Source organism: Culex pipiens, chromosome 1 (genome assembly GCF_016801865.2).
Source record: "Culex pipiens pallens isolate TS chromosome 1, TS_CPP_V2, whole genome shotgun sequence".
NCBI lineage: Eukaryota > Metazoa > Arthropoda > Insecta > Diptera > Culicidae > Culex > Culex pipiens.
Window position 1 is genome coordinate 125,496,736 of NC_068937.1, and position 26,233 is coordinate 125,522,968.

General features: G+C 42.8%; 4 protein-coding genes across 4 annotated transcripts; 2 read left to right on the plus strand and 2 right to left on the minus strand.

Annotated features, from left to right (window-relative positions):
- The first annotated feature begins 240 nt into the window (after positions 1 to 240).
- LOC120427901 (allantoicase-like) lies at positions 241 to 1,587 on the plus strand. Its single transcript, XM_039592841.2, has 2 exons — positions 241 to 442; positions 501 to 1,587. Exons 1-2 carry the CDS (start codon positions 374 to 376, stop codon positions 1,566 to 1,568), a joined length of 1,137 nt encoding a protein of 378 aa, XP_039448775.1. The 5' UTR covers positions 241 to 373; the 3' UTR covers positions 1,569 to 1,587.
- Positions 1,588 to 5,865: 4,278 nt separating this feature from the next.
- LOC120427902 (protein Skeletor, isoforms B/C) lies at positions 5,866 to 9,258 on the plus strand. Its single transcript, XM_039592842.2, has 3 exons — positions 5,866 to 6,389; positions 7,089 to 7,656; positions 7,724 to 9,258. The coding sequence occupies exons 1-3, from the start codon at positions 6,326 to 6,328 to the stop codon at positions 9,174 to 9,176; spliced, it is 2,085 nt and encodes a 694-aa protein (XP_039448776.1). The 5' UTR covers positions 5,866 to 6,325; the 3' UTR covers positions 9,177 to 9,258.
- Positions 9,259 to 11,604: 2,346 nt separating this feature from the next.
- On the minus strand, positions 11,605 to 16,236 carry LOC120427892 (protein fem-1 homolog C). Its single transcript, XM_039592826.2, has 5 exons — positions 15,757 to 16,236; positions 15,207 to 15,529; positions 14,225 to 15,109; positions 13,764 to 14,161; positions 11,605 to 12,689 (listed from the first exon to the last, which is right to left on the minus strand). The coding sequence occupies exons 1-5, from the start codon at positions 15,891 to 15,893 to the stop codon at positions 12,465 to 12,467; spliced, it is 1,968 nt and encodes a 655-aa protein (XP_039448760.1). The 5' UTR covers positions 15,894 to 16,236; the 3' UTR covers positions 11,605 to 12,464.
- A 2,967-nt stretch (positions 16,237 to 19,203) lies between these two features.
- LOC120427894 (sulfotransferase 1B1) lies at positions 19,204 to 23,102 on the minus strand. Its single transcript, XM_039592828.2, has 2 exons — positions 19,989 to 23,102; positions 19,204 to 19,931 (listed from the first exon to the last, which is right to left on the minus strand). Exons 1-2 carry the CDS (start codon positions 20,501 to 20,503, stop codon positions 19,292 to 19,294), a joined length of 1,155 nt encoding a protein of 384 aa, XP_039448762.1. The 5' UTR covers positions 20,504 to 23,102; the 3' UTR covers positions 19,204 to 19,291.
- Between the last annotated feature and the right edge of the window lie 3,131 nt (positions 23,103 to 26,233).

Genomic DNA, 26,233 nt, shown 5'->3' on the forward strand with positions numbered 1-26,233 from the left:
GTTGATTCAACAAAAATCATGATTTTCAAATCAACAAAACGTTTTGTTGATTCAAATATGCCTTATTTTTCTGTGTGAAGTACAGCCATTCAAGACATGCTACGGAATGTAAAATTAGGGGAATTAAAATGCAAAATCTTCCTTCAACAAGACCATCTTCCGATCGCTCTGCTCTTTCACTCCAGTCACTGCTGCTGATAAGGGGCGACTGTCGTCACCGCGCCGTCCCACCTCTGCGCAATCAGCTTATTTATTGAAGCTCCTGCTTTCTCCCTCTTCTTCTGGTCTCTCCCGTATCATTTCTCGCGGGTGATAATGACCGCTGCGGTTCGCGGTCATCTTCAGTACGCATCTGGCCTCGTAACACAGCAGAATGTCCTCCGTGGTGCAGAAAACCGTCGAACCGGCGTTCGTCCAGCTCAGCGAACTGGCCTCCAAGAGTGTAAGTGTGGGGTGCTGCATACTTGTGGGCGCAGGTCAATTTGGCTTTAATTTTGCAGAGCGGTGGCCGGATTCTGTTTGCGACGGACGATTGGTTTGCACCGGCCGAATGGATGCTGGCCGATTCGGAGCCGGTGTTCGTGGCGGACAAGTACACCACGTTCGGCAAGTGGATGGACGGATGGGAGACGAGACGTAAGCGGATCGCCGGGCACGATTGGTGCATCGTCCGGTTGACGGCACCGGCGCGGGTCTGCGGCATCATGGTTGATACGGCGCATTTCACCGGGAACTTTGCTCCGAGGTTTTCGCTGCAGGGTGCCCTGTTGGATGTGACCGAGGAGGAATCGATTCCGGAACGTGGCCGCGAGATGATGGGGACGGCCTGCAGTGAGAAGGAATTGCAGCTGATGGCCGCGCTCGGAAGTGACCGATGGAAGGAGATCATCGAGATGACCCCGCTGAAGCCGGGCTACGAAGATACCCGCAAGCAGTACTTTAGCGTCACGAGTGACCAGGTGTTTAGCCATTTGAGGGTCAACATCTTTCCGGACGGCGGGATCGCTCGGTTGCGCGTGTTCGGTCAGGTTCAACCGAATCTTCAAGCGCTAGCCTCAACCGGTCGACTCGTAGATCTGCTGGGAATGCTCAACGGAGGTCAGTGCTTAACATTCTCGAACGCCCACTACGGCCATCCGAGGAATCTGTGCAAACCTAACCGGGGCATCAACATGGGCGACGGTTGGGAAACGGCCCGACGGCTGGATCGACCACCCGTCCTGAAAACAGACCGCCAAGGAATCCTCCAAGTGCCCGGATGCGAGTGGGCCATCTTCAAGCTATGCTCACCGCGCTCAAAAGTTGAAAAGGTCGTCGTGGACACGAACCACTTCAAGGGAAACTTCCCGGACAACGTAAAAATTGAGGCCACACTACTAGCGGAAACCGCAACGCTGCAATCCGCCCAGTGGAAGGTCATGCTGGACAGCAGTAAGCTGTCGGCCCACCGGGAACACGTCTACCAGGAGGAATCGCTACGGTTCCGGGGACCGTGCTCGCACGTACGCATCACGATGGCACCGGACGGTGGAATTTCGCGCGTCCGACTGTTTGGAGTAGTTTTGTAAATAAATGTTGCTAAAAATACCTCTTTCAAATTTGAATTGCCCCCCCCCCCCCCATGACCAAACATTTACGATCGCTGTTGTTTTGCCAAAAAAGTCTTATCAGTGCAATTACAAGTCGGCACGCGGCCTTTTTTTTGCCGGTCAAATTACACAATTGCTCGAGTTGCGAAAAAATAAAAGTACGAACTGCTTATCAGAGTTGCTACAAGCGCGTCATGCATTGTCACTCCAGTAGTGCAGCTTCCACAAACAAACGGAACCAGCTGTGAACCGGTTACGTGCTCTACGCGCAAGCTTTTGCAGTCTGCGACTGATAACGGCTGCTGAGTGTGATGAGCTTGGCGCGCTTAAGTGAGATTTGTGCTGCGTAGAAAGGTAGCAAACTGTTTGTTCGACCGCAGACGCAGATTAATGACTTGTTTAGAGAAAATAGCCACGGCCATAATGCACGTGGAAGATCACATCTCCGGTGCATATGTATTAAAAAATAGGGATTTTTGGAATAAATAAAAGCAAAATAAAATTTGCAGTCGAAATTGACTTTACCATTATTTTGATGAAGTGCACCGTTTTCAAATTATATGCATGTTTAGGCATTTTACTGTTAGTTCGATTTCCAGTATCAAACAATGAAACTTTTGTGAAATTTACTGTTCTTTTCAATAGAATGGTTTCGAAATTTAAATACTAAGCCCAACATTTTCAAATGTCCAGATAAGTGATTGAAGCCCTTTCAAAAGATTACTCTTGATTTTATAATTTCGAATGTATTTATTGATAAGAGCAGCAATTTTATAAAATTTTAATTTTTGACATTGAAATTCAAATTAATAGTTGAAAAATGAGGCACTGACATTGACGCTGAGAAAAACTAATTTAAAAAAAAATATTTTTGGGAGGCAGACCAACAATGTCAAATAAACAAAATTGTAGTAATTTTTCGAAGATTTTCAAAAATATGGTTTGCGGAGGCAACATTTTTAAATTACCTGAAAAACATGATACATTATTCGGAAAACGGTGCACTCTATAAAAAAATAATGTCGTTCGACAATATATTTTTTTTTGCGAATATTGCAAGGTTTCAAATAAAATCTCCGGTAAAAGATTTTGCACTATTCTAAACCATATCGAAACAGATGCAATTTTAAGTCTTGCCAAAACAAAAAAAAATAATTTAAAATTCAACTTTTTACGATAACAAGTCTATGATAAAATCAGGATTTTTTCCTTCCGTGTATCATTTTTTCATAAAAAAACACTCACCATCGTATTCCCCGGCCAATTTTACATAAGAATCATTTATCGACAGAAAGGAATATGTTTCGTTCTAGAGATATCGAATTTTAGAGATTTAGGTATTTGAGATTACCTACATTAGCTACACTCGCCGCATCTGCTAAAAGCACACAGGCGTGCTGAGGAATAACTGCTACCTGGTAATTTATTAAAATAAGTTTTCATCCCAAATAATCATTAACAAATTAGTCAAAAATTGAATGTACACCACTGTAGGAAACTGCTGTATAATCTTAAATTTAAAAAAGTTGTATTACAGTGAATTTGTGTGCTAGCCCACAGGACAGAGCAAGAACGACACGCATTACAGGGCAGAATTAAATTCCCGCAGAGCTAGCAGGAAATTGCAATTGATCTTGTAAGTAACACTTATAAAAAAGTTTACGATACATTATCGTGTTCAAAATTATGAATTAACATGAATAAAACTTGTTGATAGATTGCATTCTCGTAAAGCATGATTTAGGAGGAGGATTTCTGGAAAGTATAAAACTGAAAAATGTTAGAAAGTCACAAAGATTAATCTGCTTTATTATCTGTTTAAGATCAAATTCAGTTGTGTTGATTTCGACACCGTCCGAACAATAATATTTTTTTTGTTTGTCAATCATTTCGAATTCTTGGAAGACGATACAGCTGCTGGCCACATGTATCTTTTGTTTTTGAAATTAAATGTACCAGAATTGAAAAAAAACCATAAATTATTCAGATGAAATTGGCTTACAATATAAAAATTGGTTTAATTTGATCAATCTTTCAAACAGTAAGGCAGATTTTGGGGTTTTTTTCTGAAAGGCCCTATTTCGCTACCGCACATGGCAAAAGATCTAGAACCCATGAGAATTATTTCATCTACAACAGCCAGCTCTACATATGTTCTCGCTTCAAATAAAAGAAGAAATATAAGAAATAACTTGATAAAGTGGGAAGAAATGAGGAATTTGAAAAATTTAAAAACAATAGATGAATAATGATAAATTTTTGAAAATTGTATTGTAAAAACTCTATAGCAAATAAATATTAGAAGTTCAAATTTTACTTAACATGGTTCAATGACACTGAGATCAGGAAAAACAATGCATTGGAAATTACCCAGTAAATATTCCTTAAACAAAAAATAGATTGTTCAAGGTATTGATTATCCCAAAATCGTATTAAATTATAAAAATAATTCATCTTACAGAACACCAGGTAGTTATTATTGATCAGCACCACTGAGTGCTTCTAGCAGATGCGGCGAGTGTAGATATTATAGGTAATTTCAAATACTTAAAACTTTAAAATTCGATATCTCTGGAACGAAACATATTCCTTTCTGTCGATAAGTGATTCTTATGTAAAATTGGCCGGGGAATACGATGGTGAGGTCAAATTTAAAAAATAAATAGGGCTGTTTTGAGATACGGCCATTTAAAGTTTTCAATTGCGCAATACAGGTAGAAAAAATATTTTAAGCTAAATTTTGATCACGGAAATGGATTCTACGCCCAATTTACTTTAAAATTGAGTCTAAGACCGACCCTCTAAGATTTGTGGTTCCTGAGTTATCGTCGTTTGAAAATAGGGGTTTCGCTCAAAAATCGCCAAAATGTCGATTTTTTGGGAGGGTACAAAAATGGAGGGGGTGGTCCGATTTGGATGAAATTCGGGATTTTTCCATGTTTTGATAATCTTAACAGCTCTGCCAAATTTGAGCAGAATCGGAGATGGTAATTTTCATATGCTGTTCCGCTTCAGATGGAATAACCCTATGTAATTTCTAATCAATGTGTCTATGTGGAATGCCCTAAACAAATGCTCATTTTTTTATGCTCTGTGGGGAACATTTGTTTTACGAAAGACTTTACTTTTTCTTGCCTCAGGTCTTTTCTACAACTTCAAACAACTATCTATCAATTTACATACATATTTAAAAAAATTAGGGTCTTTTCGATTGCAAATTTGATTGAGCACCAATTTTACAAATCAATGTAACTCAATGTTCTTCGTCGAAGGACGCTTAGAGGGTTCTTTGTCAATTTCTTTGAACTTGAAAATATTTTACCATAGGAATTTTTTATTTATTCCAGTTTTAAAATTGTACTTATATTTCAAAGGAGGCGGGCGATACTTCTTGAATCTTCAACGAAAACGATGCTTTGTGAATGATCGTGCGCCATCAAAATATATGACTAAAATAAAAATTGGAAAAAAAAATCTAAAATCCCTAGTTTAAATATTTTCTAGGCCACAGTTATTAGAATAGAACCCTCTAAGCCCCCACACAATCCCCCTTCCCTTCCCACGCCTTGTCTTTTAACATCAATCCCTTCCCAACTAACCCCGAGTAGGCCGCGGGTAATCGGCTCCCCTCCTTCTAACATTTACACACAAGATCCTCTGTAATTACTCTTAGCTTTAAGAAAAATGTAATTACAAAAGCCGACTCGGTCCTAGCCAGGTCCCAGTACCGAAAAGGACCTAATAAAAATAATTTTATGAAAAAAAAAACCCCTTTTAGAGGAAATAAAAATATAATACAAGAATACATGGACAATTTTATATTTAAAAAAAAAGACTTATCTGGAGATAAAATCATCAAGAAAAGGCTTTACCTCAATAACAGAACACAAAAGAACGTTGCGATTGCAAATTTAGCTCAAATGCCCAACATTGACATGCGACAAGATAGCACGACCATGACGATTTAGCAACGCTGCAATGAACGCTTGCTATTGCAGTGACTTCAATTCACAAGTAAGCAACGAACCCGACCTTGCCGAAGAATTTTCCTGCCCAGACCTGGACTGACGCGAAGCGTGTGCTATCGTTTGTTTTTTTTTTTAGTTGCTGCAAATTTTCATTATCAGCGTTCATGCGCCTCGCAACAGTATTGGTATCCAAGAGACCACCCTAGGAATGAACTCCACGCATCATGAACTCACCGCGCCGCGCCGCGCCAACTAGATCGCGTTTCGTTTGGTTCGTCGTGCAGATCACCGCCAGTTGTTGGCTTGCTGCGATCGTGTGCAGAAGCCGATCGCGCGTGTTGTGTACCCAAGGCCTTGATCCGCTTTCTTTGGGGCGTTGCGGACCGTAGACTGCGTAAGACTTGCGAAGCTGAGCATCGTAGTGGTAGTGTGCCGTCGTCGTCCCTCTGTCGAGTTGTCCATCGATCAAGAGTTCCGCCTTTCCCGTTGACGGATCGAAGGCGTTCGTTTTGTTTTCTGGACCGGGAAGTGTCCCGCGGGTCATGTGGCCGGAAGTCGTGACAACTGGATCCAGTTCTACGCCAAAGCTGGGTGAAATGTGAAAAGAAACGCAAGCGAGAGCAAAGTGAGAGTTTGAAGTCACCAACACCACGAAACGTTGTACGCTGCGCTGGACAGACGAACGCAGACCACAGATTGTGAAGCTAAGGAACGAGGTCCGAAGCAGGAAATCGGCCGAATCCCGCACCCGGGTTGGCCAGCATTGAAATGTCGCAGAATGTGCGGAGGCAAATTTGGCTTGTATGTGCAATACTTGCACTGGACGCAGTAGGTGAGCATTTTGGAGGGGTTGCTGAGATTTTCCAACTCGATCATAGTCACACATTGAAAGTGAAAGGAGGCGGTGCGTCAGCGTACTTGCTAAGCAATTTCAATTGGGACGCTTCTAGCTGTCAACAGTTAGTAGGGTTCTAAATGAGATTGTGACAGATTGTACGAATGAACACTCAGAGTAATGACCTCAACCGCCCCCAGAACAATGGGCTATATAAGCGAAGGGAACGGGTTTCAAAAATAACGAGAGAGCAAAAAAAAAAAACTGGTTAGGGAAGTACAGACCAGAAATACAGACTACATGGCCTTCATTGAAGTGTGAAAGAATTTAAACTGGAGCAGCTTAGACTTGAGGAAGTTGAAGCAGAATCAGGCTTTGATCAAATTTAGCTTGAAAACAGTTGACTCAAAAATCAATTAAGTGTCAATGTGTCTTGAAAATATTCGGGTTCGTCGCTTGGTCATCAATCGAAGAGTGCTAAAATTGTCATCCGCGGATGCGTTGTCGTAGAGGTCAAATCAGTGCACGATCAAGGCCTGCCTAGATGACTAAGTTTTACCGCCTTGCATGCCATTTGCGAAAAGCTTAGTGTGGTTCAGTCAAGGGTTTAGCAGCTTGATTTTGACGGAAATTAAATTTGAATTCGAGATAAACTTAACTGGAAGTAAAACTAATACAAATTTCAATTTCCCCCAGTTTCCCAAAAGCCCGAGGATGGTCCGTACCGGGGCAAATACATCGGCAAGTTCAACTCGTACCACCACCAGGCCTCGGGTGACGTGTACGCCGTTGACGAGTACACCTTCCTGCTGACCGGGTTCAACTACGACGGCAACGGTGTGGACACCTTTTTCTGGTCCGGCGCCAGCAATCGGCCCGGGCCGCAAGGCTTCATCGTGCCGGACGAGTTTGGAAAGACAAACATCCTGGAGCGGTATTTCAACAAGGACTTTACGCTGCGTCTGCCGGACAACAAGAAAATCACCGAGGTCAAGTGGCTGGCGATCTACGACCTGAACTCGCAGAACAACTTTGCCGACGTGTACATTCCGGAGGACTTTGAACCACCGGTGCCGCAGAAGGGCGCTAGCTTGTCGCGGAACAACCAAGGCGTCGGCAGTGAGGGGATTGACATTCTGGACTCGAAGACTATCCGGATTCAGGAGTTTAGCTACAATGGGAAGGGTTCGCAGGTGCACTTTTGGGTCGGCGTTGGACCGTCGCCGTCCTCGAAGGGCAGCAAGGTGCCGGACGAGATGGGATAGTGAGTTGGGGTGGTGGGTTATGTGAGGTATTTTCGGTAAATAATGAAAACATTGTTTTTGTTCTAGTTTGGATCCAATTCGAGCGTACGACAAGGAAACGATTACGCTGGAGCTGCCCGGAGATATGACCATTTTCGATATCGATTGGTTCTCGGTGTACGATGTTCAGACGAAGGAAGACTTGGGTTCGATTTTGATCTCGGACGACCTGAACGTTCCTCCGTCGCTGGTAAAGGTGACCCAGCACGCCGACTCGCTGCCCAACTGCCGGCAGCTGCACAAGGACTACCGGATGTCGTGGGAGGTGTTTGGACCGCAGATCACTATTCAGCTGGCGGGAAATGTCCACGAGGATGAGTACATGGCGTTTGGGTTGAGCGGATCGGACAGCAAGAGTCAGATGCAGAACGCGGACGTAGTGGTCACGTACATCGAAGGTCATCAGGGATACGCCGTGGACTATGACGTAAGCTCGTTGGCACCGTGCGTCCAAGTCTTGGGCGAGAACAAGGGCGTTTGTAGGGACGATGTCGTTGGAGGACAGGACAGCTTCCAGTTGCACACGTTCAGCCGTGAGAACGGGATAAACACCATCACGTTCCGCCGAATGCTCATTTCACCGGACAAAAACGACAAAGAGTTCCTGCTTGATCGTTCAATGTACATCATCTGGGCAATCGGACGTCTGGACTCCAACAACGAACCAACGTATCACGATATCTACCCCAAGCGGGACATTATGATCGCGTTCAACACGTCCGAGCCGGTCAACGATTGCTTCAGCTTTACGCGCAGTGAGGCCAACTTGAAGGACGTCTGGGAAAAGTCACAGATCTTCGATCGGTCCATTCGATCGTTTTCAGCAACACTCGGACCGGCTGGTGGTAAACGCGGCTACCAGGGCATCACGGGACACGTCTCCAACGGATTGGCATGGTACATCAACGGCTTGCTTGTTCCGGAACTATGGTTGCGACGTGGCCTCACCTACTCGTTCAAGGTTCGTGGAGGAAACAATCCACATTCCCCGGAATTCTACCACCCATTTGTTATCACCGATGAACCTCGCGGCGGTTTCGATCGTCTGTCGGACGCCAAGCAGAGCGAAATTCGAGTGCTCGCCGGAGTTGAGTTCACCCGTCGAGGTCGTCCAAAACCCACGGCCGCTGGTCCCCTCTGCCTGGCACGCCACCCCGATAACCAGGACCGCCGGCTGGACGACAACTTTGCCACGTTCAAAAAGTTCAACCGGACGCTCAAGTGGAGCTGCGAGTCGGGCGATCCGGCCACCCTGGAGATAACGCCCAACTCGAGCTGGCCGGATGTGGTGTACTATAACAGCTTCACCCACGCGAACATGGGCTGGAAAATTCACATCGTGGATAGTTACAGCGCGTCGGCCCGCAGTGGGGTGGCGAGCATTTTAAGACTGGATGCCGCGTTGGTGACGGCGACGATCCTGATGTCACTGCTCGGTGGATTAGTCTCAGGGGTGTGGAGTAGTGCGAGAAGGTTGTGATTCGTTACGTGGGTTCGTTGTTCTTACTATAGATCATAGATACAAGAGACTTTAAATTGAGATATTAAAGATAAATAATGGAGGACTTTGCAAAAAATGTGTTCTGATGACACTCCTTAGAAGCATCGGAGTTTCCAGTAAGGCTTTAATCCAATTCGACTGTCTAGAAAGGCTATAATTCCTCTACTGAAACAAAGATGGCAAAGTATCCCCCAATCTTTGATCTGGTTGGCGACTGGATAAAATGCAACAGTGTGTGATAGAGTGGAAATTCATCTAAAAATATTGAAGCATAAGGAGTCAAGAAAGATCGCAGTAGCTGTTGGGTTGCTAAGTTGTAAGTAATCACTAACCATTCGTTTCATCTGTCATCACTGAATACCGAGGAATTATTTTTAGAAAATACATAGTTTAGATTTATCAACATGAGTGATACAAACTTATGCGACTGTGGGCAGGGTTATCAGGACATCGACCATCTCGTATGGGCGTGTCCAGATCACCAGGCTCACAGAATTAAGTTGAAAGATACCCTCAGGGCCCGAGGAAGACCACCAGAAATCCCGATGCGAGACGCGCTATCTCAGCTAGACCTTGATGTTCTCTATCCTATCTATCAGTTCCTCTCAGATTCCAAAATATCTATTTAGTTTTCTTCCAGTTAGTTTCTCTTCAGTTAGTTTTCCTCTATTTAGTATAACTCGCCTTCACACAAAGCCGTCGTTTCTGGTTTGCACCGGAAGCAAAGCAAGATCGCCCCAGCAGCTGGACACCGAGTTGCGGCTGAGGACAAAACGCAAAGGCCAGAAGAGCCAACCAAGACCCCTACACAATCCCCCTTCCCTTCCCACGCCTTGTCTTTAACATCAATCCCTTCCCTACTAACCCCGAGTAGGCCGCGGGTAATCGGCTCCCCTCCCACTAACATTTACACACAAGATCCTCTGTAATTATTAAGTTTTTTGTAATTACAAAAGCCGACTCGGTCCTAACCAGGTCCCAGTACCGAAAAGGACCTAATAAAAATAATTTTATGAAAAAAAAAATAGTTTAGATTTCAGAATCTCACTAAAACAACTGTGCCACGATCAAAATCTCCTGCTGCAGAATCTGCACCTGTGTTGGTGACGTAAGGTTGGTGAGTGCACCTCCATATTTGATAAACCAATCGATTCGTTTGTCATCACTGAGAGCTTCGCTAAGCTACGAATGCAGTAAGCTATTAAAATCGCTTTGTTACAGCGCTTCAAGGATGTTAACCAAGTATTCATCTGGAACTTGCAGAGATGCTTTCACAAAAAAAAAACAAGCATCGCAAAGCATGTGGGAGAACATCGAACTGTAAGGACTCATGCAAGAAACACTGTTCAACCGCAGCAGCTACTGGGCAATGATGAACGGAATGTAAGTTATTCGCTAATCATCCGATTCATTTGTCATAACTGAATACTGTGAATTCAATTTTAAGATGGAGCAAAATTCTACGTCATGGATATAATGTATAGAACAGCTAGAGGTTTCCGATTCGGAAGTCTAAATCAAATCAACCAATTCAATTTGTGATCACTGAGAGATTTACTCAGCTACAAAAAAAGTAACAATCAGCTCTTTAAAATATTAAGCCTTAGCCTCAACGAACGTACCCATTTGTTGTAACTCTTTGAATTCTACGTCCGCAATTCAAAAGCAAAAACATGCAATAAATGCGTAGCAAAACGGTTTCGGATGAATAAAAATCGCATGTTTTACTTCTCAGGCTACGATTATTATTATTTGCTTGCACACTGCACTACTTTGCAACATTTCCGTGGTGGCGGGTGTATATTTTTTTAAAGATTCGATATTTATCTTTCTACTAGCCTTTTTTTTATTTCATAAGTTGTTTTGTTAATGTACGTGTATTGTATATAATTTCAACGGTTTATATAATCCTACATATGTTTATTACTTTTCCACTAACTGTGTTTTTTCTATAACTTTTAGGTATGTTCAGAACACACATACAGTTTTGTTTTGCCACTGAATGCTTTTTTTAATTTGATTTTTAAAGAGAGCGATGATTTGTTTCTTAGCATTGCCAACCAAAGAATTAGTCGAAGTAAGTTTCAAGCAAGTTTTAGTGCTACTATTTTAATTTTTGAAAATTTATTTGAAAAATACTGAATTAGCGAATTTTACCAACTGACAACTTGCAAGGTTATCCGTACTAGGAAATTTTTGATAAATTGAGATTTCAATGTTTGAAAAAAAAATTATTCGACAGTTGAATTCAAGCTTTGATTGTTTTTTAAACGAATTATTTCGAATTAGAAAATACTTTTATAGTTTAAAATGATAAAAGAAAAGTGTAAAGCTCATACGAATGTTTGACGATAAGAATTATGTAAAATATAATTTTCTTTTATTTCTGCAGGTTTTTGAGCATAGATTATTTAAAGTTTTTCCAACTACACAATTACAAAACCGATGGAAAGGCCTTCAAAGCACATCTTAGTGTTTTGCACATTGCTCTCTAAAATAATTGCAATATTTTATTCGCACGACCTAGCGCACGAGAACAGTTTCGCTACAACACCGTGTATCAACTTGCTCTATCATTTTGGTTATTAGATTTGATATATGTGGGGTGGGTGCTTGCAATTGTAACAGTTTCCCAGGGGATTCGATCGAACCAAAAATTGAAATTTTGTCTCGATCGAACGCCCTGTATATTTCCTACTCACAGTCATGAAAACACTCACATTTTTGTTTGCTATTTTGTGGTAGATTAATTGGTAATGGTGTTATTGTAGCACAGACGTGGCACACGAGTAATTGCTACACTTCTTGTGTGTGTCTCTACCAAACAGCAGATAGTGGAATAGTTAAACTAAAATACTGTTAGTATAAAGTTTAATCGATTACACGGATATTTTCAATTGACAAAGAACCTTGCAGTCACAACGCAATTCACTTAACACATACCATACTGCTGTGTCTTAAAAGTGAGTTTCGGTTTGTTTATAAACTAGTTTAGCTTAATAATCGATTGCATTGGAGTTAGCGTGTAGACTACAGTAGATTCTGCTTCTTTCGGTGAACAAATACGGAACCAATATCTACATAAAACCTTGAAAACTAAAACAAATCTCAAGCGGTTGAGATCTCCCGGAATCGCATCGCGCAGGACGGAGTTGTGCCGGAACGTTTAACCCAGAAGAACACACACAAATCAGAACAAATACAAATAATAAAAATCTACAATTTACACCGTAACTGCTGGCCGCCGCCGCCGACCACGTCAGCCCTTTACGGTTCGTGCCACCGGACAAAGTCCTCGAGGGTGCGCGGGATCTGGTTCCGGTACGGGATGCCAAACTTGGTGATCACCGTCGAGCAGAGACACTTGAGCGTGATGTAGTTGACGAGCGGGATGTCGTTGACGGGGTTGATGCCGAGCAGCGAGACGGGCCGGTCGTCGCTGCGGTTCGGCTGGTCCAGGTGGGCGCCGTACTCGAGCAGCGTGTAGACGAGCTGGAAAGGTGTTTAAATGAGAATTTTAGAGCAGTGTTTGTTTTAGTTCCGCTACAAAGTTAATGTAACCAGGGCTTGTGACCATTCGAAATATGTTAGTAAATGGCGACGAAGCGCTTCGTTCGCCTTCCATACGTTATCCTGACATTGATATTCTGCTTTCTGCCAACTTGAGCCTCCCGGTTCTCGCCAGAGCGGCGATGGTCGGTTCTCCCAGCAGCACGTGCAGTTCTTGGTTCATGCGCCTTCGCCACTCGTTCTGAGCTTTACGTACTTCACCGTAGATCGTTCGTAGCACCTTCCGTTCGAAAACTCCAAGGGCTCGTTCGTCCTCTTGCCGCAGCGTCCAGGTCTCATGGCCATAGAGGGCAACCGGTCTAATCAGTGTCTTGTACAGGGTCAGCTTCGTGGCGCGTTGCACTCGGTCAGATGTCAAGGTTTTCCGTAATCCAAAGTAGGCGCGATTCGCAGAGTGGATACTAGTTCGGATCTCTAAGCTGGTGTTGTTGTCGGCCGTTACCAGCGATCCCAAGTACACGCACTCGCTCACCTCCTCCAGCACATTGTCATCCACAGCCTAAGGAATGAGTCTTGGGGGGTTGACGTCCTTTGAGCCCCTCCCTCTCATGTACTTTGTTTTCGTCATATTCATGGCCAATCCAATTCGTCATGCTTGCGTTTTAAAGGCGGTGTCAACCCTTCTCACCGTCTCTAGGTCCCTCAATGGCGATGTAAACTAGCCTTGATCAGTCGAGTCGGTTTGTCCGGGAATCCGTTCTCGTGCATAATCTGCCATTGCTCTTCGCGTTCGACTGTATCGTACGCTACCTTGTCATTGATGAAGATGTTTCTCTACATTTCTCGAGGATCTGTCGGAGCGATGGGCTCACGAATCTCCGTGCGTTCGGTGTCGGCTAAGTATCCGGATACTTCCACACGATAGGTTCTGACGTCGATCAAGTCCGAGAAGTTGCATTTGTAGGTCATTTTCATTCGTTTTCCATAATCCGAGCACCCCCAAGATCCTGCAAATAATCCAAACAAAATACAAACTCTTCATCGCACGCAACTCACCTCTCGCTCGTAGTTGTACGGCATCGACGCGACCAGCAGCGGCGTCGATTTGCTCTCGTTTTTGGCGTTCACGTGGGCACCGGCCTCCAGCAGCAGCTTGACCACGTTCAGGTTGGGGAAGATCAACGAGTTCGATCTGCTGTCGTCGGTGAAGTAGCCGCTCTTGATGACGTTCAGCCGCGACACCGACAGATGGAGCAGCGTGTCGTTGGTGATGGCGCTGCGGATGTTGTTCCGCACGAGGGTGCGCACGGCAGCGTTGACGAGCTCGCGCTCCTCGTCCGTCTTGGCGGTGGACAGCAGCAGATACATCAGGTGCGTTAGGCATTTGAGGATGCGGTCAAAGTTTTCCTGCTGCTTCCGGTGGACCGGCCGGATGTTGAGCAGCTGGCGAGCCTCTGGAAGGGAAGTTAGCGTGTGATTAGTTGAGGAGTTATTGAAGGGTCATGATGCTGTATTACCGTTGATGTTGGCGGTCAACACCTGGAATACGGTGTAGACGTCCTCGAAGCGGGGCATGCCCTGCTCGACAAACTCGTTGGACATTACGTCCACGTACTTGTCGAGCAGGTCCAGCATGAGTCGAACGATGGCTTGTGCTGTCAGGCAGGTGTCCGAGTACAGAATGGAGTACTTCTGGACACGAACTTGCAGGGCAAGCAGCCATAGATCGATACAGCGTTGGAAGCGCAACGAGTCGGCGTACGAAGCACCCCGGAACATTAACCGGAAGAGAGTGTCTTTGTGGTCGATTCCGAGGATGCGCTCGTAGATTAGTAGGCTCTGGATCCGCATGGCGTCGACATCTGCGGCAATGTTGTCCAGCTCGGCAATGGTTGAAAACTCAACGCAGTTGCCGTACGCAGGTCGTGGAGCCACTTCCGGACGTTTTTGGATGTAGGTTGTGTCTCGTAGCCGGATGTGGTGAGCCAACCGCCAATGTAGAATCGCAACCCGTGTCTCGTTGTGGTCATCGATGAAGGTTGACCCAATCAGTTCATGAGCATCCGCAAGCCGTTCCGACGAATAGTTGATCCTGTTCTTCAAGTAATCAAAGATCTGGTGGGCTCCCTTGAGGCAAGCAGTCTGCAAGGCGTCATCTCCGTATCGGCTTTTGGCAAACGGGTCAGCTCCATGTTCCAGCAGGAGTTGAGCCGTCTCCAGGCGATGCTCCTGAATCGCGTAATGTAGTGCCGTTTTGTCCTGGATGTCCCTGGCGTTCACGTCAGCGCCCTTGCTAATGAGATAGCTGCACAGCTGTACCGATTGAACCGAGTTGATAAGGCAAGTTCCGCCATTGTAGTTCGGCTTCCGGATGTCGGCACCATTCTCCACCAAATATTGAACTGCAACAAAAGAGAAACCAGACACCGAAAAATAACCCAGTTAACCTTCCAGCGGACCATGAAATTGCGCGGCGCTTCCTCTTCCTTTCTCTCTCACCTATATCGATGTGTGTCATGAAGCAGGCGCTTCGCAGTGGCGTCGATCCGGTATCACTTAGCGCGTTTATGTTTGAGCCCAACCGTACGAGACTTTTGACAACGCTAAGCTTCCCCGAGACGCAGGCGCACCACAGCGGAGTAACGCAGTGAACGGAGCGATCTTCGGACACCTCGTAAAGACCCTTCTGCTCGCTGTTGGCATCGCATACCGTGATCAGGTACTCGGTAATCTCGACATTCCCACGACGACAGGCGATAAACAGCGCGGAACAGCCATCCCGTGTCCGCTTGACGATCTCCTTGCGAATCTGGCGAGGCAGGCTGCAATTGGGACGTTCATAAGTACTTGTCCTACAATCGATTTACAGTAGCGCCAGCCAATTTCGTGAAGTTCACCACCATCACCAGACCCATGTAAACATTTATAACAGATACACAAGCAATGGCAGGCAATCAATAAACGCTACGGCGAAAATTGTTTCACGAAATTCACGACCGAATCGATTACGCAAACCATGTTTATCCCAACCCCGTTCGGAACACCTTACCCTTCCAGTCGCTCCCGGAGACCCTTCGACAGTCGGCTATGCTCGGTGCAGACTTTGCACTCTTGCAGCAGATCGTTGCTGACCGTTTCCAGTCCGCGCGGATTGTTATCGCCGGAACTGCGAGTATATTTGCCCATCCCGGATGTACTGCCGAGTTAGTGAGTTCCCCGCGAACTCCAACCTGGGGACCTCCCACGTACCCTTCGCTCTCCCGGAAGGGGGGAGGTGACCTTTTTTTTCCTAGTGCGCACTACTATGGATCGTTTCCGGATGTTCCAGATTTCCAAGACCTGTTGGAAATCCAGCAATCCAACAACACGGAACTAGACGACTACGCACGCACGAATAATCACTGCTCACAGGGAACACAGAGACAGAAAAAGAACAGTTTTTCCAGCACTTCTTCGAAAAAAAAACAGCTACCTCCAGCAGCTCTGACAGCTTGCCACACACAGAGGAGGTTTTGTTTTGCTGGTTCTTCTACCCAGTCAGCAAGTAGGCGACGAGAAAGCAAATCTGTCAAACGCGCCTTGGATGTATTTTATGTGGAATGTTTGTCTGCCTGATACCGAGCTATGCGCCGAGAGAGGTAGAGAGGGATTCGAGTTCGAGCTGAATGTTTCGCTGTCAGATGGCTGAATTTCAGTTCAGCGGACTGGAACTGTCGAGCAGTCGAGTAGATTTATGCGCGTTTCAATCCAAACGTTGATAGATCTTTGATATATTCAATCTTACATCCGAATGACCAAGAAGGTTAAAGCTACCTCAAATAAACGAACAAACAACAACAACAGTGAATATTAGAAAACATTGTTTTATTTGAAAAACGTTACTTAATCCACCTTTAGGTAGTTGGTGCCTTCCTCACATTCATAAAGTCAATACATTCAGTAAAAACAGCAACATTCCCCCTTAACATGTTTAACAAATCAACTTTATTACTCATTTCTTTTCGAGATCCTCTGTAATTATTAAGTCAAATGTAATTACAAAAGCCGACTCGGTCCTAACTAGGTCCCAGTACCGAAAAAGACCTAATAAAAAAAAAAAAAAAAAATAAAAAAAATACTCATTTCTTTTTATCCAGGTTTTTAAGCGAAGATGGCGTTCGAAAGGTGAACGTCCGAAATGTCAAAATCGCGCAGTAGCACCAACATTAGAAAAAAAATTTGGCTGTCATGCCATGGCACACTTTTTTCGTAATGTTGGTACCACTGCGAGATTTTGACATTTCGGGCGTTCACCTTTCGAACGCCATTTTCACTTAAAAACCTGGATAGGGTTCGCAGACCTTCAATATTTCTGGCTCATCGGCAAGGTCTGATAAAAACCTAACCAACTATAGTTCGCATTGCAGATTCAGACAATATTTCTATCACAATATCTGAAATTCGGCCTCCAAAAAGTGTATAAATAACACTTAAGTGCTAATAACTTTTGATAGGGTTGTCAGATCCTCGATGTACTAGGCTTATTTGGAAGGTCTTTCGATTATCCAACTGACGACTGGTAATTTTCATTGAAATATTTGAGATCCGGCCTCCAAAAAGTGTATAAATAGCACTTAAGTGCTGATAACTTTTGATAGGCTTGTCAGATCTTCATTTTTTGGGCTCATTGGAAAGGTCTTTTTAATACCTTTCTGAAAATGTATAACATGATAGGTTTTCTTGCAAAAACCACCCTTTTTACAATCTTCCGGACATACGCCAAAATCGTTTTTTAGCATAACTTTTGAAGTACTTAACTAAACTTGCTGATTTTAAATAGAGACCTATGGGACCCCAAGACGGATCGAATGAGACTAATACGGTCAAAATCCGTTCATCCAGTCCAGAGATAATCGAGTGACATTTTTTTTGTCCACCCACCTACACACATCCACACAGACATTTGCTCAGAACATGATTCTGAGTCGATATGTATACGTGAAGGTGGGTCTACGAGGTCAAATTAATAAGTTCATTTTTCGAGTGATTTTATAGCCTTTCCTCAGTAAGGTGAGGAAGGCAAAACAGTTGAAAGATAGAAATTTGGATTTTTTTTATTTTTGGTCCTGTATGCAAATCTCCTTACGTCAATGCTTATCGGAGTTAGCGGGATACACTCAATGTTAACATTTGTTTAAAGGACCTATTCAAAACAAAGTCTAGAAATGTAAACATTGAGTGTACCCCCTCACACCATATGTCAATATCCATTAGAGTAAGCGGAATACACTGAATTTTTACTTTTTCTTATAGGACCTATTAACAAGTCCACAAATGCTTGTATGTTCCTTTACGAACTTGTTCAGCGTTTTAAGCTTGGTTTTAGGGTCAGCGTGGACGCTAATCAATATAGCCGATTCAAAGAAAAATGTCCGGCAGCTGGGAAGAAATCAAGGGTTGGCGTATGCCATTCATCTCTGATACGGCTATATTTTTTTGTGTTTGAAGCAGTATGTGATTGAAGTTACTCTGGCCTTTTCAATAGTTCAATACACTCGACCCCCGGTGGTTGGTCACTTTTTCGTTTGACGCTTTTTTTTAGTTTGTACCCCGTTGGTAGGTCAAAGTTAAACTAAACAGTGACGAACTGTCACTTTTTAACATGGCGCTCACGCACACTATCAAAACAAACGTTTGGTAGTTTGTGTGAACTCCGTGTAAAAGAGGTGTCAAACTAAAAAGTGACCCCGTTCGTTTGACAACAGTTGGTGTCAAACAATCGGGGTTTGAGTGTAGTTGCTTCGATTGAATTACGATGCAACACACAGCTGAAAGGAACTCCAAAACTGTGTTATGTACCTAAATAAACTTGATTGTAACTTGATTGTTCACACATAAAAACGAATTGAATTGAATTGTAGATGAAGTTGGTCATATGTTCTTGTATACAACCAATCCAATACGATGATCGGCATTGAAATTATGGGAAAGTATAATTGGTAAAAAGCTTGGCATATGCTAATCTCAGTCCTGAGTATAAGGAGGTGATAGCTGCTAGTTCGAGTACCGTTTGTTTTACAAATAATAATATTTTACAAATAATTGCTTTTTAAAATTTTGAATTTGAGTTCAAAACGCTAATTGCTAAAAACTTGCGAACATCACAAGTTGCTACTGCGCGTTCAAAAGCAGCGGAACAAGCCCACAAACTAATAATCAGGTTTATAATTTTCTGCGCCTAACGGACTCTACAAGCACTTGCAGATACTGCATCTGCGGGCGCAAAGTCCAACCCAAGCAGAACCAGTGCACACGCGCCATCTAGCGCGAGAGAGTCCGGCAATTTCTGCAACAGATATGCACGGGGGCTGCTGCACTCGTCGCCACTTCTTCATACCCGCAGCGCAATTGACTGCTTTTTATGGCCATTTTTCCGCGAGGTACAACGTGATTACGATCGAAGGGAAGCAATTATCACGCGACTTGTTGACCTGAATTAAGAACCAGCGCGCGCGTCTTCCTTCTCCACTGAACCACTTTTTATTTTATTTCTGCCTTAATCATAAACAACAACAAATTTAACAAGAAAGTACAATGCAATTACATCACTCGTACACAAACTTCAGCCCGGTGCCGTCAAAGTGCTTCCCGATCCAGGCGTCGAACCGCTCGGAAAGCTCATCGCTCATGTAATTCTTCCAGTCGCCGATCTCGCCCTTACGAATGAACTTGACACTGGCCTTGTCGTTGATATTAGCCGAGTTCTTCATCAACGGTTCCATGTTGACGGCGGGGTTTTTCTGCATCTTGTCAAACTGTAGATGATCGCAGAGTCGATCCACTTCGGCGTCGGTCAGCTCGCGTCCAATGTCCATGAACTGGGCCACTTCGCGGACCACCTGGGGCAATTTACGCTTCATGTCTTCGTACTTGAGGAACAGCACGTTCGGTTGATTGCGGCGCTTCCAGAAGGACAACATGTGGGCCCACATCGGTCCGATGGGCGCGCAATCGTCCAGAAAGATGTCGCAAAACTCCTCGAAGCTTCCGTCCGTCTGGTGAATCAACTGACAGTAGTAGTAGTACGAAACGGCAAGATCTTTCGGATTACGCGCGATGTAGATCATCTTCGGACGCACCGTGTCCATCTGCTTCGGAAGCAGCTGCCACGGAAGGTGACACTTGACGTACCGCGGACTCGGCAGGTTGTGAACGCACGTGACCGAGGTGACCTTCTTGTGTTCCCTGTGAACAATACCCCACATGTTAAACCCATTTCAAAATTTACGTAACTTCACTTACGTCACAAAGTCCTGCACGCTCTGGTCCTCCGAGAAGATCGCCGACAGCTCGAGCAGCGGCGTCCTAACCTGCTGGACGTTCGTCCGGGCACTCTCGTAGTCCAGCTTGTTCCCCAGCAGCCAGATCATCTCCTGCGCCCAGGTTGATCCCGTCCTCGGATACGACAGCACCCACACGTCATCCGGGCGTATCGCCAACTCCAAAATGTCCTCCCCAATGTCCCGAAACCGGCTGGGCATCATGACCCGACCCGGATTGACCTCCACCAGTGAGTCCTTCTTGCCGAAGAACGCGTCCAACCGTTTGCCCAGGATGGGATCCAACGCACGGTACTCGATACTCATTCTGTACGCAATTTCAAAAATACCCCTTTTCGGCGCCGGGAAACTCTCGCTTTCTTCTGCCAGTTGGTGCCACGACCCAAACTCGACTAAAGCGCGCGTAGGAAAATTTGCAATTGCATAGCCCTGTGAGAGGTTCAATGGCGCGTTGCAGAGTTGCACTCGCCGCACCATGTTGGTCTTGAAGGGGGGTGGTTTAGGAAGCCAACCAAACCAATCAACCACCACAGCCTAAGCCAAAAAATAAGGAAGTCTTTGCAGAACTTGTTTTATTTTCCCGCCAGGTAATGGAGAAAGTCGTTGCTGTTTTTGAGCCCGGACCGTTGGCGCTAGCTTATACGCAGCAATGGGGATATTTTACGGTTTACGAGACACACTACCATGGGTTGATGTCTCAATATAAAAAAGTGGTTAGGGATTCGGAGGTGATAGGGCAGTAATCGTTAGGTAATCGATAAGCTCAAGCAAGAGTGGTTCTGAGCGGGGGGAGTGATGGAAACGCAGTCTGAATAGGGATACACTCAAACCCCGATGGTTTGACACCAACTGTTGTCAAACGATCGGGGTCACTTTTTAGTTTGACTTGACACCCCTTTTACACGGAGTTCACACACACTACCAAACGTTTGTTTTGATAGTGTACGTGAGCGCCGTGTAAAAAGTGACATTTCGTCACTTTTTAGTTTGACTTTGACCAACCAACGGGGTACAAACTAAAAAAGTGTCAAACGAAAAAGTGACCAACCACCGGGGGTTGAGTGTATAACAGAATGGTCTTTTTGGCGGTTATTCAGGGAGTTGTTTCGGTGGGCCTACTGCGTCCAAATCCCAGTTGGTGTCAAACCAACGGGGTTTGAGTGTAGTCGTAACAAACTCCCCAGAACCCCGATAAACCCCTCTTAAAAACCCAAAAGGACCTCCGAAAAAGTTGTAACGGCCTATTTATAAAACCCACCTACACAGAAAAAAAAAGTTGAATTCTGGAATGTTGAAAATTTGGTAGGTTGAATATTACCTCTTTATTTGTGTAATATTACATAAAAAATGTGTAAAAATGTGAACCTGATGAATATTAATCAAAAACTGATGAAAATTCATCATTTTCTGGGGTAAAATTTATCATTTATTTTGCCACACAATCTGTCACCATTTCCTGATGAATATTACCATCATTTTTTTTCTGTGTAGGAGTTCAAGGCTTTGCAACTGAAGCTTTTATTGTCACCAGATTTTATGTCAGAAGCATAAAACCTTGTTAGAACCTACAGTATGTAAATAAAGTATTTACAACCCTTGGGCATAATGCACATTTTGTGATGAAACATGTACAAATTTTAAAGTTTGACAGAAACCTACACAGAGAAAAAAAGTTGAATTTTGGAATGTTGAAAATTTGGTAGGTTGAATATCACCTCTTTATTTGTGTAATATTACATAAAAAATGTGAACCTGATGAATATTCATCAAAAACTGATGAAAAATCATCATTTTCTGGGGTAAAATTTATCATTTATTTTGCCACAAAATCTGTCACCATTTCCTGATGAATATTACCATCATATTTTTTCTGTATAGCACTACGTTTTGTTCAGAAACTCATACCGAATATTTTGCTACAAAAAGCTCATGAAAAGATGATTTCTATAAAAAGTTCTTTAACAAATAATATTACAAAAAGCAAAAAAGGTGCTAAAAAAGTTTGTACACCTTTCGAAAAATTAACATAAATAAAGTTATTTGTTGACAAATCACCATAAATCCAGTCTCCCAACTCCAAATAGACATCCTTGACTGATTAAAAAAATAATTTGGATTGAATATAACGTTAACTAACTACTTAGTATTAAAGTTTATACAACTCTGGAAATTCTATATAAAACATATATCTAAACTTAATTTTGCAATTTTTAATTCAACTAAATGTCAATATACCATAGATTTGCTAAATAAACATTTTGGAGAGACCGTTTTGGGGGTCGTTATATCGATAGAATAGATTTTTTGTTGGAATTTCGTACCAACCCGGAATTACGTCGTCGAAAAATCCGCCGGCATCCGAACAAGTCCACGATTCACAAATTAACCTATGTGGCATCGAAAAGGGCATACAATTTCCAATCTTTTGATACCCAGACATCTAGGTTTTCTTTAAAACCTAAGCCTAAACAAATAAAATTCTTATTGGCCAATTGTCGCACTTGCAGCCATTTTAAGAGTGTTTCAACAAATTCTTTCATATAAAGAGTGGCAAAAATGTAAGGAGTTTTATTTTTTTGTTTTATTAAACATCTCAGGATTGAAATCTAATGATGCGGATCAGTTAAGTCCTAAAAGTGAGGCATTGAGAGTTGCACAAAATGGCGTTCTTAACTCAAATTTCTGCTTTTTTGTATGACCCAATCTCAACCCCCAGACCCAATGTCACCCCTTGACAGTAAATAAAACAATATTAACACTGATTGTTTAAATACATCAAACAATTTAATAAAAATTTCGTATTTTAACTTTGAAAATAGGAAATTAGCTCCTGAGATATTGATACTAGAAAATTAAATGCAGTTTGAATGAGACTTAAAAAAATTAACCCTCTACTGCCCAATTTTTTTTCAAAATTTTTTTTCCCATGTTTAGGAGGTCATTTTGAGCAACTTTTGTTCGACGAAAAACTTTACTTCTCTTGTTTTATATTTTTCTTGTTTCATTTTTAGTATTTAATTTGCATTTATCTTGATTAGTTTTTGTTTGATTCTGGTAGTATTTAGCCTATTCTACCACCTCCTATCATTACAAAAAAATATATATAAATATTGAAATAACAAGCCATGGTTTCAACATTTGCATGGAAAATGTTTTTTTAAATGCATTTTAAACTAGTAAAGTTGTTTTGCAATCATGAGTTTTCAAAAATGTAAATAAGATTTGACGAAAACAAAAAAAATAGCGAAAAAAAACTTTTTGCGATTATAAGTATCGACAATTTTCAAAAATTCAAAAGATTTGTAAATCAACCCAAACATGCTAAAAATGATCCTCTTGCACTTCAATTCAAATTGAAATTCTGAAGTTTTTTGAAAAAAAAAAAAAAATAATTGTTTTGCATCCTAATTTGTTGGGCCAACATTGAAGGGGGGAGACAAAAACTTTAAACAAATTTTTTACCACCCTTATGATTTTTTGAGAGTCTTTAAGGAATTTTCGTGGTTTGATCTTACTAATGTCAGTGTGTAAGTTTTAGTTCTCGTAGCAAGCTGTTTTTTGGGTTTTGAAATTAAATAAACCTTTTTTACCTTAAGATTTTCATTGAAATTCCCTTAAACGGTTTATAAATACAAACCAATGAAAATCAGCAATCTAAAATAATAAAACTATAACCCCAAATATTTGATGCGAGGTCACCTCACAGCAGTCAGAATCGGTGACGACGAAGATGATTATTTTGTCCGATGTCTCTTTCTGTTCAACGCCCCTTTCGGTTTAAGGCGATAGTCATTTAGTTTTATTCCCAGTTCCAGCACCCAAGACCCCTTCATAAGGCCGTTCACTTCTTTCACCTTCCTTTTATTCTGTGGCGTGGCCCGTTTGACCTAAATCTGGCCAGAGTCCCCCGCGGTCAGAGCTTTTCACTTTGGTGCCTGGTTTCCTCTCTCTCTCTTTCTTTCTTTCTCACTTTATTTTTGAATACAGAAAGAGAAATGATAAATTTTAATTCACTGTCGCTGGGTTTGATTGGGTATAGGGTGGCTGGATTCAATTTTGACAATGTTTATTTCTTAGAGCAGTCGAAATTGAGTCAACATCCGAAAATAAGTGCAGCTACCCTATTGTGAGCTTCTCCGGGTTCAATAAAACCAATTTAAAATGAAGAATATTCAAATCTCTCCCAAAAGGGAACCTGCTGCTTTCTCAACCATATGAATGTAGGTTACCAAGAGGGGAATCTATTCGAAAAACCGGCTTTAGGTTTATCTTCTCTCTGAAATCACCGCGAGAACGTTCTCCTTGAACCTTAAAAAAAAACTGGTTTATCGCCGCAATTAACCTTCGCTCCATGTTTCGATGACTTTGCGGTATTTTTCGTCTTAAAAAGTTTGAATCACTTCAGGGGGGCTGAAGACGAATACTTTCTCTCGCAATCTCGAGTTCTGACTAAGCCTCGAAGCGCGCTCGTTGACCCATTTGCGGATATTCCGCGTCGCGTCGACACGACCGGAGGGGGCGTTTGTTTGTTCTGCATCAGAAGACGCCCGTGGTAATGAGGTTAGAAACACAAAACAAGTCTCGGCGGTGAAAGTCATGTCGTGGTGCTCTTGTGGGAGAGAATAGTCACTCCACGAATCTTGAACGAAACCGACGTCAGCGGGATTTGAACTCGTGTCGTGTTTCAACGGCAGCCCTGCGACGTTACCGTTGAAGACAGAGAATCTTCATTTCTAACGCGGTTTGTTTCTAAAACATCCAGATTGTTTGTTCCAGTTTCTACTTGAAACATGTCGTCTGACTGAAGAAACCGCTCTCCTCTGCACTGCATTAGAGATTGTGCTAATTAGTTTGACTAAACTGGGTGTCTTTCGTTTCTTGACATAAAAATCAGTTCAGGAATGTCGTCTTTCAAAGCTGACAGAGATCTTCATCTTAACATTCCATCTCCCAAGGCTCCAACAAAGTTGTAACAATCAAGACGATTATTTTTTTTCAGTGATTTGTTAGGATGTCTAGATGATCCTAGAACTTTGCAGAGCTCAATATGATCAAATCTGTAATTTTTGCGATCAGAAACATCGTCCAAACTTTTTTTTCGGCGAAAAAAAAAAATTCGCCAGAAATTCTGCAATGGTAGGGGAAACATTCCCATTTTAAGCCTAATAAGCGGTCGTGTTTGAATGATGCTGGATAATCTGGAGTGTTCCTTGAAATTCACTAAAACCAAGTACACCAACGAGTAGAGCAACTTTTTGTGAACATTTCTGTTTATTTTCACTTTTATTAAAAGTTATGCTATTCTTTTTACAAGCATTTAAAAAAAATATTTCCCAAACGCATTCTAATCAGTCGAGTGCTTGTGGATCTCCTTAGTGCTGCCAAAATTAATGAAATTTTAAGTGAACACTCACGAAAAGTAGCATTTATAGAGAAAGTTTCCTGGCATCACTGGCTCACTCCAACAGGCGCTGCTGGTGGTGTTGGTAGCGTTGGTAGCCACCCTTTGTTCTTTGCCTTCGCTTCTCGCTCGGTTTTCTTCAGCCTTCGATTGGAATGGGTCTTGGATCGTCAACATTCAAACGTCAAAAGACTTGGCGCGTTTGTTTTTTTCATGGCACTTGCTAATTATTTAAATGTTTCGGGGTTATTTTTCAAGTGAGTGACTAACTAATGTGCAAAAGAACATGTTGCCGGTAGTTGGAAGCCATTTTATATCATAAGCGCTTTGAAATCGTTAGCGCAAGTGAAAAGATATTGATGGCGACTTTCGTTAAGCAGTTAAGCTCTCATCTTGCGTGTGGATGTGTGTGCCAAAAAAATGATGAGAAATGGTCTCGCAAAATAGAAATTATGACCAAAAGTTCATTAAATTTGATCTTTTTGGCCAGTAAATGGCATAAATTTGCGTGCTTACTTGAGGTGGTGCTGTTGCTGGTAAGTTTATAGCCTAAATAGTATTTTTGGAGCTTTGATCGAGCATCAAACTCTTCATATGACGAAGATAGGTGTTTGATTAGAAAGGGTATATTTCCCCTAGTCGTTTTGAAAAAAGGTGGAACGATGTTTTCGGTCGCAGAAATTACAGATTTGTTTATATCAAGTTCTGCAATATTTCAGGATCATCTGGACATTCTAACAAATCACTGGAAACAAGAATCATCACGATTGGTTGAGTTATGCCAAAGAACCAGCGAGTTGAAGTTA

Bases quoted from the DNA above. Each gene is read 5' to 3' on its own strand.
- LOC120427901 (XM_039592841.2), top strand. From the start codon at position 374: ATGTCCTCCGTGGTGCAGAAAACCGTCGAACCGGCGTTCGTCCAGCTC. The intron at 443-500 runs GTAAGTGTGGGG...TTAATTTTGCAG, and splicing joins GCGAACTGGCCTCCAAGAGT to AGCGGTGGCCGGATTCTGTT.
- LOC120427892 (XM_039592826.2), bottom strand. From the start codon at position 15,893: ATGGGCAAATATACTCGCAGTTCCGGCGATAACAATCCGCGCGGACTG. The intron at 15,530-15,756 runs GTAAGGTGTTCC...TCCCAATTGCAG, and splicing joins CTCCGGGAGCGACTGGAAGG to CCTGCCTCGCCAGATTCGCA. The intron at 15,110-15,206 runs GTGAGAGAGAAA...CTTTTGTTGCAG, and splicing joins CATGACACACATCGATATAG to TTCAATATTTGGTGGAGAAT.
- LOC120427902 (XM_039592842.2), top strand. From the start codon at position 6,326: ATGTCGCAGAATGTGCGGAGGCAAATTTGGCTTGTATGTGCAATACTT. The intron at 6,390-7,088 runs GTGAGCATTTTG...AATTTCCCCCAG, and splicing joins ACTTGCACTGGACGCAGTAG to TTTCCCAAAAGCCCGAGGAT. The intron at 7,657-7,723 runs GTGAGTTGGGGT...TTTTTGTTCTAG, and splicing joins GTGCCGGACGAGATGGGATA to TTTGGATCCAATTCGAGCGT.
- LOC120427894 (XM_039592828.2), bottom strand. From the start codon at position 20,503: ATGGTGCGGCGAGTGCAACTCTGCAACGCGCCATTGAACCTCTCACAG. The intron at 19,932-19,988 runs GTAAGTGAAGTT...TATTGTTCACAG, and splicing joins AGCGTGCAGGACTTTGTGAC to GGAACACAAGAAGGTCACCT.